At 35.7% G+C, this 14,848-nt stretch overlaps 2 protein-coding genes across 4 annotated transcripts; one reads left to right on the plus strand and one right to left on the minus strand.

Moving 5' to 3' along the window:
• Window positions 1-259: 259 nt before the first annotated feature.
• jmjd8 (jumonji domain containing 8) lies at window positions 260-4,000 on the plus strand. The gene is made up of 9 exons (XM_079387192.1): window positions 260-473; window positions 645-734; window positions 1,703-1,751; window positions 1,849-1,945; window positions 2,091-2,159; window positions 2,270-2,389; window positions 3,309-3,376; window positions 3,479-3,613; window positions 3,715-4,000. The coding sequence occupies exons 1-9, from the start codon at window positions 376-378 to the stop codon at window positions 3,793-3,795; spliced, it is 807 nt and encodes a 268-aa protein (XP_079243318.1). The 5' UTR covers window positions 260-375; the 3' UTR covers window positions 3,796-4,000.
• A 150-nt stretch (window positions 4,001-4,150) lies between these two features.
• On the minus strand, window positions 4,151-14,521 carry amdhd2 (amidohydrolase domain containing 2). Of its 3 annotated transcripts, none has more exons than XM_079387153.1 (12): window positions 14,436-14,521; window positions 13,474-13,591; window positions 11,209-11,345; window positions 10,932-11,071; window positions 10,121-10,175; window positions 9,426-9,638; window positions 9,258-9,346; window positions 8,882-9,026; window positions 8,622-8,729; window positions 8,134-8,202; window positions 7,899-8,000; window positions 4,151-6,965 (listed from the first exon to the last, which is right to left on the minus strand). In XM_079387153.1, exons 2-12 carry the CDS (start codon window positions 13,554-13,556, stop codon window positions 6,892-6,894), a joined length of 1,215 nt encoding a protein of 404 aa, XP_079243279.1. In that variant the 5' UTR covers window positions 13,557-13,591; window positions 14,436-14,521; the 3' UTR covers window positions 4,151-6,891. The 3 variants fall into 3 exon arrangements, with proteins under 3 accessions (XP_079243279.1, XP_079243280.1, XP_079243281.1); XM_079387154.1 differs by having other exon boundaries at window positions 14,451-14,517; XM_079387155.1 differs by lacking the exon at window positions 14,436-14,521 and having other exon boundaries at window positions 11,209-11,376.
• Between the last annotated feature and the right edge of the window lie 327 nt (window positions 14,522-14,848).

The raw sequence follows: 14,848 nt of genomic DNA on the forward strand, positions 1-14,848 counted from the left end.
ATATATATATATATATATATATATATATGTGTGTGTATATATCCAACTATATGCATAAGGGAGGGAAAGTAATTAGAAACAATAGCAAGATGAATACAAAGATGTCTTTTTATTTATTAAAGTAATTATTGAGAACATAATACAAAATTTATACCTAGAATAGCTAATAATTATTGAATAAAATAAAATAAAGAGTCTGTCCTGAGGTATGGATTGTGAGGCCCCGCCCACATCCTAGTGTGGCCTCCGCTGATTGGTCAGTGACTCGCGGAAAGCAGGAACTGAGGGTCGTGGGATTTTGAACGGTTGACGGTGAGACAGTCAGACTCAGGTGCTGTCACGTGCGTGGTTTTTAATGACAGGTGATGAAGAAACATGGATCAGGCTGTCAGGGCTCTGTTACTGCTTCTCTTAGTGCAGTTACCGGCTTCATGTCACTGCAGAGATGCGCCCAGTGGAGATGATGGAGGATGGTGAGATAAATGTCATATGGATCACTGGCCGTGTCTCAAAACCAAGCGGCTCACTTTGTTTTGAAACACAGACACACTGTGATTCATCGCAAATCCTGACAACATGCAGTTGATCACCTAATTGAATAAATAAAGCTGTGTGCGTGAGATTAATTATGTTTCATCTTTCAGGGGACTGGGTTCCAGTATAGAAGATGAAGGCCAGTGCAACATTGAGATCAGAGATGTGAACTCAATAACACACACACAGTTCATTAAAGAGTGAGAACTACAGACATACACATGGAGAGTTAGTTGATAGTAGTCGTGTAAAAGCAAGAGTTTCATTGCATTTATTTATTTTTATCCTGAAAGCAACTCTTATTAAAAACTTCCACATTAAAATCAATACTATAGTAATTTATAGTAAATACTATAGTGCTTTTGAACCATACTATAGCAAAGTGTATTATACTGTTATATTATTGTATTTACAACACTTTGTTAATGAATGCTACAGCATACTGTAGTATTAACTATAGTGAACTCTGAAACTGTAGGTTAATAAATACTGTAGTATACTTTAGTTTTTACTACAGTAAACTGTAGTGTATTGTAGTATAATAGACCCTATAGTTGTAGAAAACGTAGTACAGTATTGGGTAAAGTAATTTGTTTATATTACTGTAATTGTTTTATTACCACAGACACTATAGAATTACCACAACAAATTAATTCAAGTACTTTACTATTGTATGGTTCAAAAACACTATAGTATTATTTACTTTAAATTACTATAGTATTTTTCATGTGTGCTACTTTTAATAATAGCAAGAATATAAATGGCATTATATATTACAGTATTTGTGAAGCATTCGTATAGTTTGTATTTTTTATCTTCTGTTTTTTAGTTTGTATAGGGTAATATTTATGTGAAGCATTCGTATAGTTGTATTTTTTATCCTTTTTAGTTTGTATAGGGTAAATACTTATATATAGTATACTTATAGTTAAATCTGTTAGTAGTGAATAGGTTTATAGTGTTTTTTTTACTTCATTGTTGTAATGTCTGTATTTATGTAGCACCGTGGTCCTGCGAGACACGACATTTCGTTCCACTGCATGTCCCCACATGTAGCGGAATGACAATAAAGCTCAACTTGAACTTGAACTTGATATTATGACAATATTATAACACGCATAGATAAATATTTATGTAATCCTAATATATTTTTTATTATATTTTACAGGTATGCTTATGCAAAACCAGTTATACTCCGAGGACTTGCAGATAACACTGTAATAGTTGTGGTTATACTGTATATCAGGTGTTTATTGCTGCAAGTTCTTATTGATTCCATTTCTAACAGTGCTGTTTTGTGATTGGTTGTTTCAGATGTTCCGTTTCCTGTGTTCCAAATCCAGTCTGTTGAGAGAGTACGGACAGAAAACGGTCCGTCTCAGCACAGCCAATACACACTCATACAGGAAAGGTAGAAGCATGAGCACACTTGACATATTTGCGCAGTCTTTTCATGTGCATGGTCAATAAAATCATGCTGACCCCAGACCTTTCGACGTTAATGTAAGTGTTCATGTTTTTGTATTTATATTTCCAATTGCTCTGTCTTTTAACAGTGGATGTGCAGTTTGAAGAGTTTGTAAAGTTCCTGTTGATTCCTCAGCCTGAAGACACACTGGGCAGTGGTCAGTTCTCTGTTCTCTCTCTGTTACACCCCCCCCCCCCCCCCAAATCTGCTCATTCTACAAGCTTACCCCACTGTAGATGATTATTTCATAATGTGTGTTTATTTCAGATACGCTGTACTTCTTTGGGGACAATAACTTCACAGAGTGGCATTCTCTATTTGAGGAGTATAAAGCACCACCTTTTTCTCTTCCACTCATGCATCCTGCATATAGCTTTGGGATTGCTGGTATGTACAAATACATACTCTCTGATCCAGCTAATTAGTTTTTTTTGAGTGCACATAGACTCATTTTCACTCATTAAAGGAATAGTTCACTTAAAAATGTATTCATCGTTTGGCCATCTAAGATGTAGTTGTAATGTTTCTTCATCAGAACAGATCTGGAGAAATTTAGCATCACATCACTTGCTCACCAGTGGATCCTCTGCAGTGAATGGGTGCCGTGAGAATGTGAGTCCAAACAGCTGATAAAAACATCACAATAATCCACACCACTCCAGTCCATCAATTAATGTCTTGAGGAGCGAAAAGCTGTGTGTTTGTAAGAAACAAATGCATCGATAATGTGTTTTAACTTTAAACCATTTCAGTATATTGCTTTCTCCAGTGAAAAGAAATAAGCTTGTCTGAATAAGGAGAGAAATCTGCAAAGATCAAGCACCATTTTAAAGCAAAAACAGTTCTAAAGAAATATATCAGTTATTATCTTTATCATTATTAGTTAATTGTCAATATATGGGTGGATTTTGATATGAAAGGGCAACAGAGGATGGACTTGGAGGAAGCATTATTATGGACTATGGACTTGTATTTAAGCCAGAAGCAATAGTTTAAAGTTAAAACACCTTAAAGATGGATTTGCTTCTTACAAACACGCAGATTTTCATTTTACAAGACATTAATTGATGGAGAGGTGTGGATTATTGTGATGTTTTTATCAGAATAATCTCTTATTGTGACGGCACCCATTCACTGCAAAGGATCCATTGATGAGCAAGTGAAGAAATGCTTAATTTCTCCAAATCTGTTTTGATGAAGAAACAAATCCATCTACATCTTGGATGGCCTGAGGATGAATACATTATCAGCAAATTGTCATCTTTGGGCAAACTATTCCTTTAAAAACAACATCTCTCTCCTGCAGGACCAGGTACTGGCGTCCCGTTTCACTGGCACGGTCCCGGCTACTCTGAAGTCATCTATGGCAGGAAGGTCTGTGGAACGCTAAACTCATACAAATGTATTATTTACAGCTTCAATGCAGATGTAATTTTCCCTGTCTATATACTGATGTTGTGTTCTTGTGTTCTCCAGCGTTGGTTTCTTTATCCCCCTGATGAGGCACCTGAGTTCCATCCCAACCACACCACTCTCTCCTGGGTCTCTCTGTCCTACCCAAACCTGGAGCTCCACCAGAGGCCCATGGAGTGCACCATACGACCCGGAGAGGTGAGGTTTAACCCATTTACACACTTAAACAGTAGGCACAAATTGTCAAAGTAAAGTCAGAATCAAGTATTCCAGAGGTTAAACCACATCTTTTTGTGCAGGTGTTGTATTTTCCAGATCGTTGGTGGCATGCAACTCTAAATCTGGACACCAGCGTCTTCATTTCAACTTTTCTGGGGTGAAGACTGATGTGGTGGACACACTCCAAGTGCATTTGACTTGAAGGACCGAACAAGGATTCGTTGTTCAGAGGACCAAATCAGGAGTTTGAGCAAAACAGAAAGTCAAGCCATTCGTCCATTAACTTGAACGATGTTTTTTTAATAGAAGATGCTTTTATTGCGCGATCAAGGTATTTTTTTAATAAAGTTGTGTTGTTGAAACATATGAATTGAATGCTTTTTTTAGGTTTTAATCTTGGGTGAGTTTTAAAGTTGCATTGACCTAAAAAGATAATCAATTCAAGTAAGCTGGATATCTTTAATACATCCATTATATGTGCGTCTTCCTCATTTAGACTCAAAAAAATACATTTTTATCAATAAAGGAACATTTTTATTATATTGAAAAAATTATAAAACCTTAAAAATGTTAACAAATAAAAATAATAGAATATAAACATTACTGAAATCAGTTGGTTAAATTGTCCAGTTTCACATTAGATTGGGAGCATTGAATTATGTAGGTTATCACTGAAATAACTGGACCCTTGAGATTTTTTTTTTCACATTTTTTTTCACATTTGAACAAGTTATATTTGTGTTTGAAATCCATACACACAGTATGTGATAAAAATGTTTCTGACTCTTTTTAAATGCCCCAAGATGCATTATGCTACAGTACATGAGCATAAAGAGTGTCATAATAGTGCTTGTATATCCTCCTGAGACCCAGCTATGGAGTTTTTGCCTCTGTAGTGGACATTCTATTTCAGTGAATTTCTCTGAGACCTCACATGTCACAGCTGTAAGTCTGGATGTCCTGTACAGAGCACATTCAGGGCTTTATAGAGATATTAAATGATTGGAAATTTCACCATGATCACACCCTCTCCTAGGTCTTTAAAGATGGCTAAATTTAATTTAGTGAAAATTTTTTACATCCTTATGGAAATATGATTATATTTTGTAATTGTCATTTAAATCTGAATAATTTCTAATTGTCATAAAGCAACATCTCAGGAAAATGTTATGGGTTTTCAAATTCAAATATGACTTCCTGTTATGAACCAGGACATAATTTCATACATGTCCACTGTAGAGGACACCAGGACTAAAAGGATGTTTATTATGCATTTTGGGAGACATAACAATTGAATAGGAAAATAAATTATATATCTATTTTGTTATGAAATATTAGATATTATTATGAAAATCTGGCCAATTATCACTCCCATTATGACAATTCTTTTTTCAACATGCTGTCCCAACAGCAACACATTAATATGCAAATTAGATACAGTGTAAAGATACACTGTGTTTATTGGGAAAACCAGTTTATGGAAATTTGTACAGAAATATTGCATAAAACAAAATGGTATATCAAATCATTTTGTTATATATTTTATAACATAGTTGAGAATCATCCTTAAACAAAGTTTAGAAGAAAAAAATCCTGAAACCTAAAAATGTATTGGTGATTAAAAAAAAAAAAGAAATCCCATTGTTTTTGCCTTTTTGAAGTCTATTCATGCCATTTTATTTTTAGAAAAACTTAGTCCTAGTGTCCTCTACAGAGGACATAGAATAAAACATTAATAAAATATAATTTTTCAAAAATGTTAATTTTCCATTTTTTTCTCTAAACCAGGGGTGGGCAAACTTTTTGACTCGAGGGCCACATCAAATTTTCCACATTAAGTGAGGGGCCGCATAATATGTTCATGACAAATGAAGCTTTGATGTTTTTTAAACTGACACTCACTTACTACTGTACTATGTATACTTGTACATACATGGCAGTTCTATTCTTGTACCATCTCTACCTATTTTTATGAGCACTTTATGACACACAGATAAGTTGCATTGGTGTACAAGTCTATGTATAAGACACATTTTATCATTTCATTCAGAAATAATGTAAAATAAACGAAACGTTTACAAACATTAGAAACATGTATTAATATTCCCTACACTCCACAAACAATCCTGTAAATTTAGCAGTGTTCAGAATAGAAAAAAGAACCAAAACATAAGTAAAAAACAAACACAAATTATAGTGGCATTAACCATAAACATATATTATAAACGCCCAGCCTTAAATATTTAAAGCGAAACTGAAACTAGCGGCGTGGTTGCTGGAATATGCACAATTTAAATTGAATTCGTCACCAATCCTGATGAGCAAGCTTTGCGCTTGACCTTGATTGCTTTATATAAGTCACCTTGGAAATCGCAGCACGTTTCAGATAAAAAAATGCGATTTGTAATCCAGAAAACAGTACTATATCCATTTTCATAAAAATGTGTGTGGGAAACAGAAGAAGAAATCATATCTTTGCAAGATAAAATGACAAATTATTTCCATGTTTTCCCCACAAAATGACAGCACCAGTGAGCAGGAGGACACTGCTATTTGTTCTGATGCTGGAAAGTATTTTAATCATTTTTAAAACAGTTCCAATACAAGGCATTTTTCAAAACAAATGCACACTTTCACATTTTTAAAACAAGTAACTTAATTTACTATTGTGCCAGTTTTGTAGTGTATATAGCTATTTTGACTTTTTATTTTGTATTCGCTGTGCGGTTTGGACGCGGCGTCCGTCAAAAATAGACCCGGCGCCTGTCTTTAGTGAAGCCGCGCGGAGAGCCGCTTCTGAAACGCGCTGCGGATCGACTGGAGCGGCGGGATGGTGTAAATCATAGGATACAGGCTACAGCGCCATCTATTGTATTGTACTGATATTGCATATTGAAACAACTGCATCACGGGCTGGATGAAGACGCCCGTAGTTTGCCCACCTCTGCAGATTCTTATCACTTTTTTTAAATCCCTCGCGGGCCGCCACAGGAGTGATAGCGGGCCGCAGATGGCGTAGTTTGGACACCCCTGCTCTAAACAATGTAATGACATGAAAAGTGGTCTTTGGGGGGGGGGTTGGTGTCTCATGGAGTATTTTTTTATATTCAGGAATTAATCAATATAATTCAATTTAATGAGAATAACATATGTTTTTGCAGTAATGCATCTTTTTGGTGATCTAAGTCCAAAGAGAGAAAGAAATTCTAACCAAAAAACTCTAACGATCCCAGCAGAAGACAGTCGTCCAGATGATGTCACTTCCTCCAGACCTGCTGTCCAGCAATGTAGGTTTCCCTGACTGTCAGTGTGTCATCAAGCACTACAAAATCTACAAAACAACACGCATAACTATGCATTTCATGTCAAAAACACTTTATTGTGAACACATCATCTATCCAGTGGACACAATAATGCCTTAACCACTAATAATAAATTAATTAAATTAAATATTAATTTTTAAAATTCCAACTTTTACCTTTTAAAAATTAAAATACATTTTAAAATACATCCAAATTCAAAAGTTATTTTAAGTTCCAATAATATTAATATTTAACTGCTAATAACCCCCAAAATGTGCAGATAGATCTTCATATATTATTGTATATGTAGTATATTCTTCTCCAACAAAGAAGATCACATTTGATGACAAGGAAATCAAAGCAAAAGTGGTAATGCTGTGATATGCTATTAACACATTAAAAGTACATGAGTGTATTTAAATTGAGTTTAAAGGAGTAATTCACCCAAAAATTAAAAATTGCTTAAAAATTTACTCACCCTCAGGTTATCCAAGATGTAAATAAGTTTATTTTTTATCAAAGCAGATTTGGAGAAATTTAGCATTACACCACTTGCTCATCCATGGATCCTCTGCAGTGAATGGGTGCCGTCAGAATGAGAGTCCAAACAGCTGATAAAAACATCACAATAATCTACAAGTATTCTACACCACTCAGTGTGAAATAGTGAAAATCTGTGTTTGTAAGAAACAAATCCATCATTAAGGCATGTTTGGACTCTCATTCTGACGGCACCCATTCACTGCAGAGGATCCATTGGTGAGCAAATGATGTAATGCTAAATTTCTCCAAATCTGTTCTGATGAAGAAACAAACTCATATACATCTTGGATGGCTTGAGGATGAGTAGATTTTCCACAAATTATCATTTTTGAGTGAATTATTCCTTTAATAAGCAACTATGTAAATTTTTAAATAAAAAAAATGTAATTTAAAATAAGCCCCAAAAGACGCATTTATACCTGCATCAGTGTCGTACTCCAGCGTTCCCTTCCTGTGACTGATACCCAGCAGCTGAGCAGGATGCAGTGATGCAGCTTCTAATGCAGCTTCTACTGTACAACCTACACACACACATCAGTATAAAACCTCTATGATGGACACACATAATCCAATAATGGAATAACATGCAGCCAGTTCCTCGGGATTCCTACACAGTGAACATGCAAGTGTAATCAGACATACAAACACACTGACCTGATGCCTCTCTGAAGTGTCTCACACACATGTCCATGGTCGCAATGCTGCCACTCAAAGTTTTAGTGCCTGAAATCAAGAAGGAATGAATAAAAACATGCTATAAATTTTTTTTCTTGTATAGCACCCCAAATCTACGTAAACACTCAAAATCATCTTATGAATACCAGCAATAAATAATACCACGCAAAGCAATTCACAGTAAAATAACATAATAAAAATGCATGATAAAATACCACAAAATAATACAATGTAATATGGATAAATCAAATATATTTTTCTAAAATCTTATCTTCTAAAATACACTAACAATCTTTCGGTATGGTTTGAAATGCCTTTCACTTTCTAAATCGAATTAATCTAAAAAAGAAAAAAGGTAAATAGGAATTGTCAAACTCAACACTGCTTCAACTGACATACAAACAATTTGTCACCAAGTTTAAGATGCATCTGGGTTAACTTCAAAGCAGATAGAACATGACGCAGACCTGCGACGTAAGCGTGAAGCCCCTGGATGTCTATCTGCTGCTGTCCGAGTGTGTGTCGACCAGGAGGAAGACCCATCGCCGTCACAGCGTCAGTGACCAACACCAACCCTGCCACACACACATACTCTATTCTTACACACACATTAACTTTAATAGAGTGAAAACCTGACATGCATTTCATTAAACTAATTTGTATTGTCATACATAGTCAGTATTATGTACAGGTTTGTAGTTTTGTGTGTGTGTGTGTATGTGAATACCTGCAGGATGAGCTCTGTGTGCAATGCGCAGCGCTGCAGGGTGTGTGTGTATCCCGTCTGCGATCATACCGTAGTAAACCGTCTGACCTGGTGGAACACGATCACTTGTGAGCAATCCCACAATGCCCGGGTCTCGATGATGAAACTACAACAAAACAAAATATCATGCATCATTCACGGTATGCAGATTCAAGTTTTAAAATGATTAAATTGATTTATTTTCATGTTACTGTAGCGTACTAGGAATATGATGTTATTTTAAACGTGTGTATGACTGCACAAACTTACAGTATGTGATCTAATGCAATTACCTGCTAATTACTGAATGTGCATATGTGTGTGTATACCTTTCCATTAATATGTGTGTAATACTAACAGGCAACATGGCATTAAATAAGTGTGTAATGAACGTGGCTCCATTCTGCACAGCCTCTTCAGCCTGAGAGAGATCAGCTATAGAGTGACCTGGACAGAGGAGGTTTTTGGAAATGCTCAGCAAGTTGAGAAATGAATTAGAAATAATGAGAAATAATAAATTACATACCAAGCGACACTGCTATGCCTCTTCCTGACAGTTCACGGATTGCTGCCGCGCTATTGGCCAGTTCTGGTGCAAGGGTGACCATGGCAACATTGTCCAGGTGCCCATAAGTCTCCATCAGGTCGGCCACACCACCTGCTTTAAAAGTGCGGAGGAATTTCGGAGGGTGAGCGCCTTTCTTCTCTTCACTGATGAACGGCCCCTCCAGATGAATACCTGAAACAACCGGGAGTAAAATCATGAAAAAAAATAATTTTGCAGTAAATCAATTCATGAAATAAAATATCAACAGAACTAAAGAAATGTCAACACCAATGTTATTTTTTAAGTATAATAATTGAGGTCCTATTATAGTTTTTTTAATCAATGTTTGGAATTAGTTTTTATTTTTATATTTTCTAGTTTTTGTAATTTTATTGTCTGTTTTTGTCATTTTATTAGTTTTTTTATATATCTAGTTTTTGTTTTTATTTCAGTTATTTTAGTAAATCAATTTAAACTAAATAAAAATGATAAATGTTTTTATATGGTACTTTATTTCAGTTAACGTTTATTTTATTTCAAATAGCAAAAACGTTTTGTTAATGTTTCAGTTTTAGTTTAATAATCCTGGTCAACTCACTTTACAATTTGAATAAAGTAAATAAAGTCTATTTATTTTGTGTGCACAGAGCACACTATGTCTGTGCACATCTTACCTAAAACTCCTGCCCCTTCAGGGCCTCCATCCTGAACTTTGAGCTCAGGAATGACCTGTGGAGAAAAACATTGCAACATTACTAGTGCTAAAAGATAAAGCAGCACAACTGTTTCCAACACTGATAACATTAAGAACTGAGCAGCAGATCAGCAAATCAGCATGATTTCTGAAGGATCATGTGACACTGAAGACTGGAGTAATGATGCGAAAAATTCAGCTTTGCATCACAGGAATATATTACATTTTAAAATACATTCAAATAATTACATTTTAAATTGTAATAATGTTACACAATATTACTGTTTTTACTGTACTTCTGATCAAGTAAATGCAGCCTTGGTCATATTACTACTATTTTACTGTATTTCTGATCAAATAACATAGCCTTGGCCACAATATTACTGTTTTTCCTGTACTTCTGATCAAATAAATGCAGCCTTGGTCATGATATTACAATTTTTACTGTATTTCTGATAAAATAACGCAGGCTTGGCCAAAATATTACTGTTTTTAGTGTATTTCTGATCAAATAATGAAGCCTTAATCATAATATAACTGCTTTTACTGTATTTCTGATCTAATAAATGCAGACTTGGTCATTATATTACTATTTTTACTGTATTTTTGATCAAATGAATGCAGTCTTGGTAAGCATAAGAGCACACAAACATAATTATTCCTACACATTTTATTCCTAGCTAGTCTCAGATACTCTAAAATCTCAAGGAAAGAGAGCAGAGATGTATTTGTGTGTGCGGTTGAGCATTCAAGAGTCTAATTAAGAGTGGTTATTGGTGTATGGATTGTACCTTATGGTATATGTCTGGTGGAGACGTGACGAGGGTCGGACAGAAGGAAGTGACACCTTGTTCTAGAATCTTTTTGGCCACCAGAGCCACGCCTCCTCTGATGTCACTGCTGGCCTGAGAGAAGTCGATGCCATATCCACCTATGAGTGAGAAGACGGCAGGAGCTTAGCATTACAAGGTATCAGTAAGAACACAGAGACTTCTACATAAACTGGTGAATGTAACAATGTCAACCTGCTGTGAACTTCTACATTAGTCTTACGCTGGTCTTGTTTACCATTTATCTGTACATCTATGAATCCAGGCGCAATGATTTTATTCTCGCAGTCAACTTTGTGATCCGCAAAACCCTCCTCATCGAAGAACAGCTTCTCCGGGTTCAAAATCTTGCCCTCACGAACCCACAGGTCTTCCCTACAAACACAAAGATTTCCTTTCATAACCACTGTAGAAAATGTGCAGATTTAATCTGGAGTCAATTACAGCTCTTAATGTTTTAACCAGCTTTTATGTGGAACAAATAATTACACCAAGTCACTAGCATTTAACATTTTCCAACATTGTAAAGGGCAGTCTAATATGTGAGAATGCATGTGAATCTGTACTGTTTGCAACAAACTTCTTACATTAAGAAAATTGTCATATAAAATTATAATGATAATGATAATTGTAAAGAAATCAGAGGTGTGTCACATAGGCGTAATTTACGGGTGGGACGGGTGGGACATGTCCCCACCACTTTTTACCAGGCTCGATATTGTCCCCACCACTTTTAAAAAGTAACTGAAAAATAGATTGCGTAAGGTATGTATTAAAGGAAAAGCACCATCTACAAATCGTCACTCTTCATAATCTAATTCATTCATTTAACAATTTTTTTCCGCCGGTCAGAAGCTTTTCAACATCCTCAAAGATGAATATTAAGTCTCGTTGTGAAACTATCGCGAGATACGCGATATGCGTCATGGGATATGTAGTTTCCTTTCCCTATAATTAATTAGTCTACAGATCCTGTACCTCTTTTAAAATTTATTTGTAGTCTACAATGTTAATACTGTATTTTAGTCTTAAGGTCTCTGCACACTGAGTTTTTTCGCATTCGCAATCTTAAAAATTCGTCACGCACAGAGACCTTGCACACTGAGTCCAATGCGTTTTAATTAATCCGTTGCGAAAGAATTCGCAAAACTATACAAAATGTCTTCAAGCAGTGAGGATGATTTTGTTGGCCTCTCCCTTTTTAAAAAAAGAAAAAGAAAAAGGAAATATTGGGTCCATCCAATCCTTAGATTGCGCAGAGAGGAAGGAGAGTTCCACCTCCTTATCAAAGAGCAGCGGGATTATCCCGAGAGATTCAAAGTTTATTTCAGGATGTCAGTGCCTCAGTTTGATACTTTGCTAGCGATACTGAATCCACATATTAAAAAGAAGACCACCAATTTCCGTGAACCAGTTTATCCTGAACAGAGACTGTCTGAGGTATGGATACACACACAGACACACACAGACACACACACACCCCGAACTGCGGCATCAGAAAGGTGCGCGCCAGGCATAAAAAAATAGGCAACAGCAGTTCTTTATATTCTGTATCTTTGTATTCCGCAATTTGTTTGTCATAAAGTGCTCTGTGCTGCAAGACGAAGTGTATTAATTTGTCTGACACCATTTTGGCTTTCGCTTGTACGGTGGCTCTGAATGGTCAAAACACCTTCTCAAAGCATCTCAAAATGCTTTATACGGATGCGAAAAACGCAAAAAATCGAACCCGATCCGATTTTTTTTGACGGACGACAATTTCGGAGGCAGTGTGCAAACGTGATTGACAACGTGAGGTCGTATTTATTTTTCAACGTGCGAAAATTTCGGACGAAAAATTCGGACTCAGTGTGCAATGGCCTTTACTGTGCGTGGCTGCTTCACTAAAAAGCTTCTTATATCACTTCCACACTTTCTTTTGGACATTTTGTTGATGTTTTAACATTTATGCTATAGGTAGCAACATTTACCGTTAACTAGCCTTTACATGTGGGGTGGGGGAGGAAAAAATAGAGCTTTTATAAAAACGTCATAAAAAAAAAGATTCGTCAAAACGTTTCATTTATTTAATTATTTAATTAATAAAGGTAGTTTAACTATTTCAAACACAAATGAACTCTCATTCATGTTTTACACAAGGTTTTGCGTAGTTCAGGATTGGTTAAATTATTTGATTGGATGAGGAAACATTTTGTGGGCTTGTCTTGACTCTTGACGTAATGTTGATTCTTCGTTCAGCGCGTGCATTGATCACACCTACTTTTAGCAAGTTGTCCTTTTAGCAAGTTGTTCCACATTGTGAATGTTACGTTTTGCTTATTTGGATGTTTATAGACATATTTGTGAATGTGATGCATGTGTGGAAATTAAGTGCATTCCCAACTCTGAAGTCAGTCCCCAAGTAAATTCGGTTATTAAATAAACAAATAGCAAAACGTTTTGTGCGGTGTCCCCACCACTTTTCAAAGCAAAGTTACGCCACTGGTGTGTCATCATATGTTACCATTGCAGCTTGTGATCCTTCAGTATCCTACAGTTCACAAACTGTGTGATCGGGGCATCTGAGACACTCTTATTGGACGGCATCTCTCCAGAAATCCCACCCGACACTTAAAAACACCCTGTGAAGAGAAACCAGAACTATCAGGTCTTGCTAGTGGATCATCTTGGTTTGATTTTATCCACTGAACATTTTCACACACACACACACACGCACACGCACACACACACGCACACACACACACACACACACAGAGAGACACACACACAAACACACACACACACACACACACACAAGACACACACAAACACAGAAAATATTTCCATAAGAAAACAAATTATTATTATGTATTGTGACAACTTAAATAATGTAATGCAAGGTTTCCAAATGAATCATTTTGATCTAAATTATTAATTGGACATCTCAAACACAAACAGACTGCATGCGAAACAGAAAGTACTTCCATAAAATATTATTAAAAATAATACAAATGTGTATGATGTTACACTTACTGAAGGCAATATTCTATGATTAGCCTATTCTTTAGCACCTATATAAATATGAAAACGTCAATAATGTGCACTTTGTAGGTACTTTTCATATGTTTTATGACTCAACTGACTTGACATGACCTAACAATCATTGCCCTTTTGAACACATTTTATGTCTTTTTATGACACAGTATTTAACTTTGTACTGTCAAACATATTTTCCAGACAAAGAAACTTCCCATGTAAACGGACAACCAGCTCTGTTTTATTAATATTTCTGTTATTTATTATTATCCAGCATTCATAATGGCACAGTTTTTAAAACAACAAGAGATGCTTTTACACTGTTAAAACACTGCAGAAGGTAAACAAAAACACCGGAAGTGCGAATCAAACTCTTCATTCACTCATCTTACAGATACTGGATCATGAGAGGGACGTGATCACCGGTTGTAGTTTTAAAAACGCACTTACCGTTAATTCACATACTTTTACTCTGATGCTCCGCTCGCTTGTGTTTGCTAGGAAGTCAGTACAGTGTGTCACGCGCGCTGTCAGCTGATGAGGAGGAGTGGCCACAATACACGCGCTCCAGTCGTGTTTAAAACCTCAGACACGAATGATAAGAATGAATATGAATATATCATTTCATTTAAATTTTGAAGACAGAAGCTCAAAACATCTAAAAAAAAAATCATGCTTGAAAAATACGAACGCTGTAAGATTGTAAACATTTTGTTTTTAATAATATTCTTTGATATTATTATTATTAATGTATTATTGTTTATCCTAATGTACCCCCTGGCTGTATTTGTAATTGTATAAAACCATTAAAAACATGAATTAATTAACTGCAATATACTGTCATATATTTGTTTCATATATAA

Source organism: Barbus barbus (assembly GCF_936440315.1).
Source record: "Barbus barbus genome assembly, chromosome: 3".
Taxonomy (NCBI): Eukaryota; Metazoa; Chordata; class Actinopteri; order Cypriniformes; family Cyprinidae; genus Barbus; species Barbus barbus.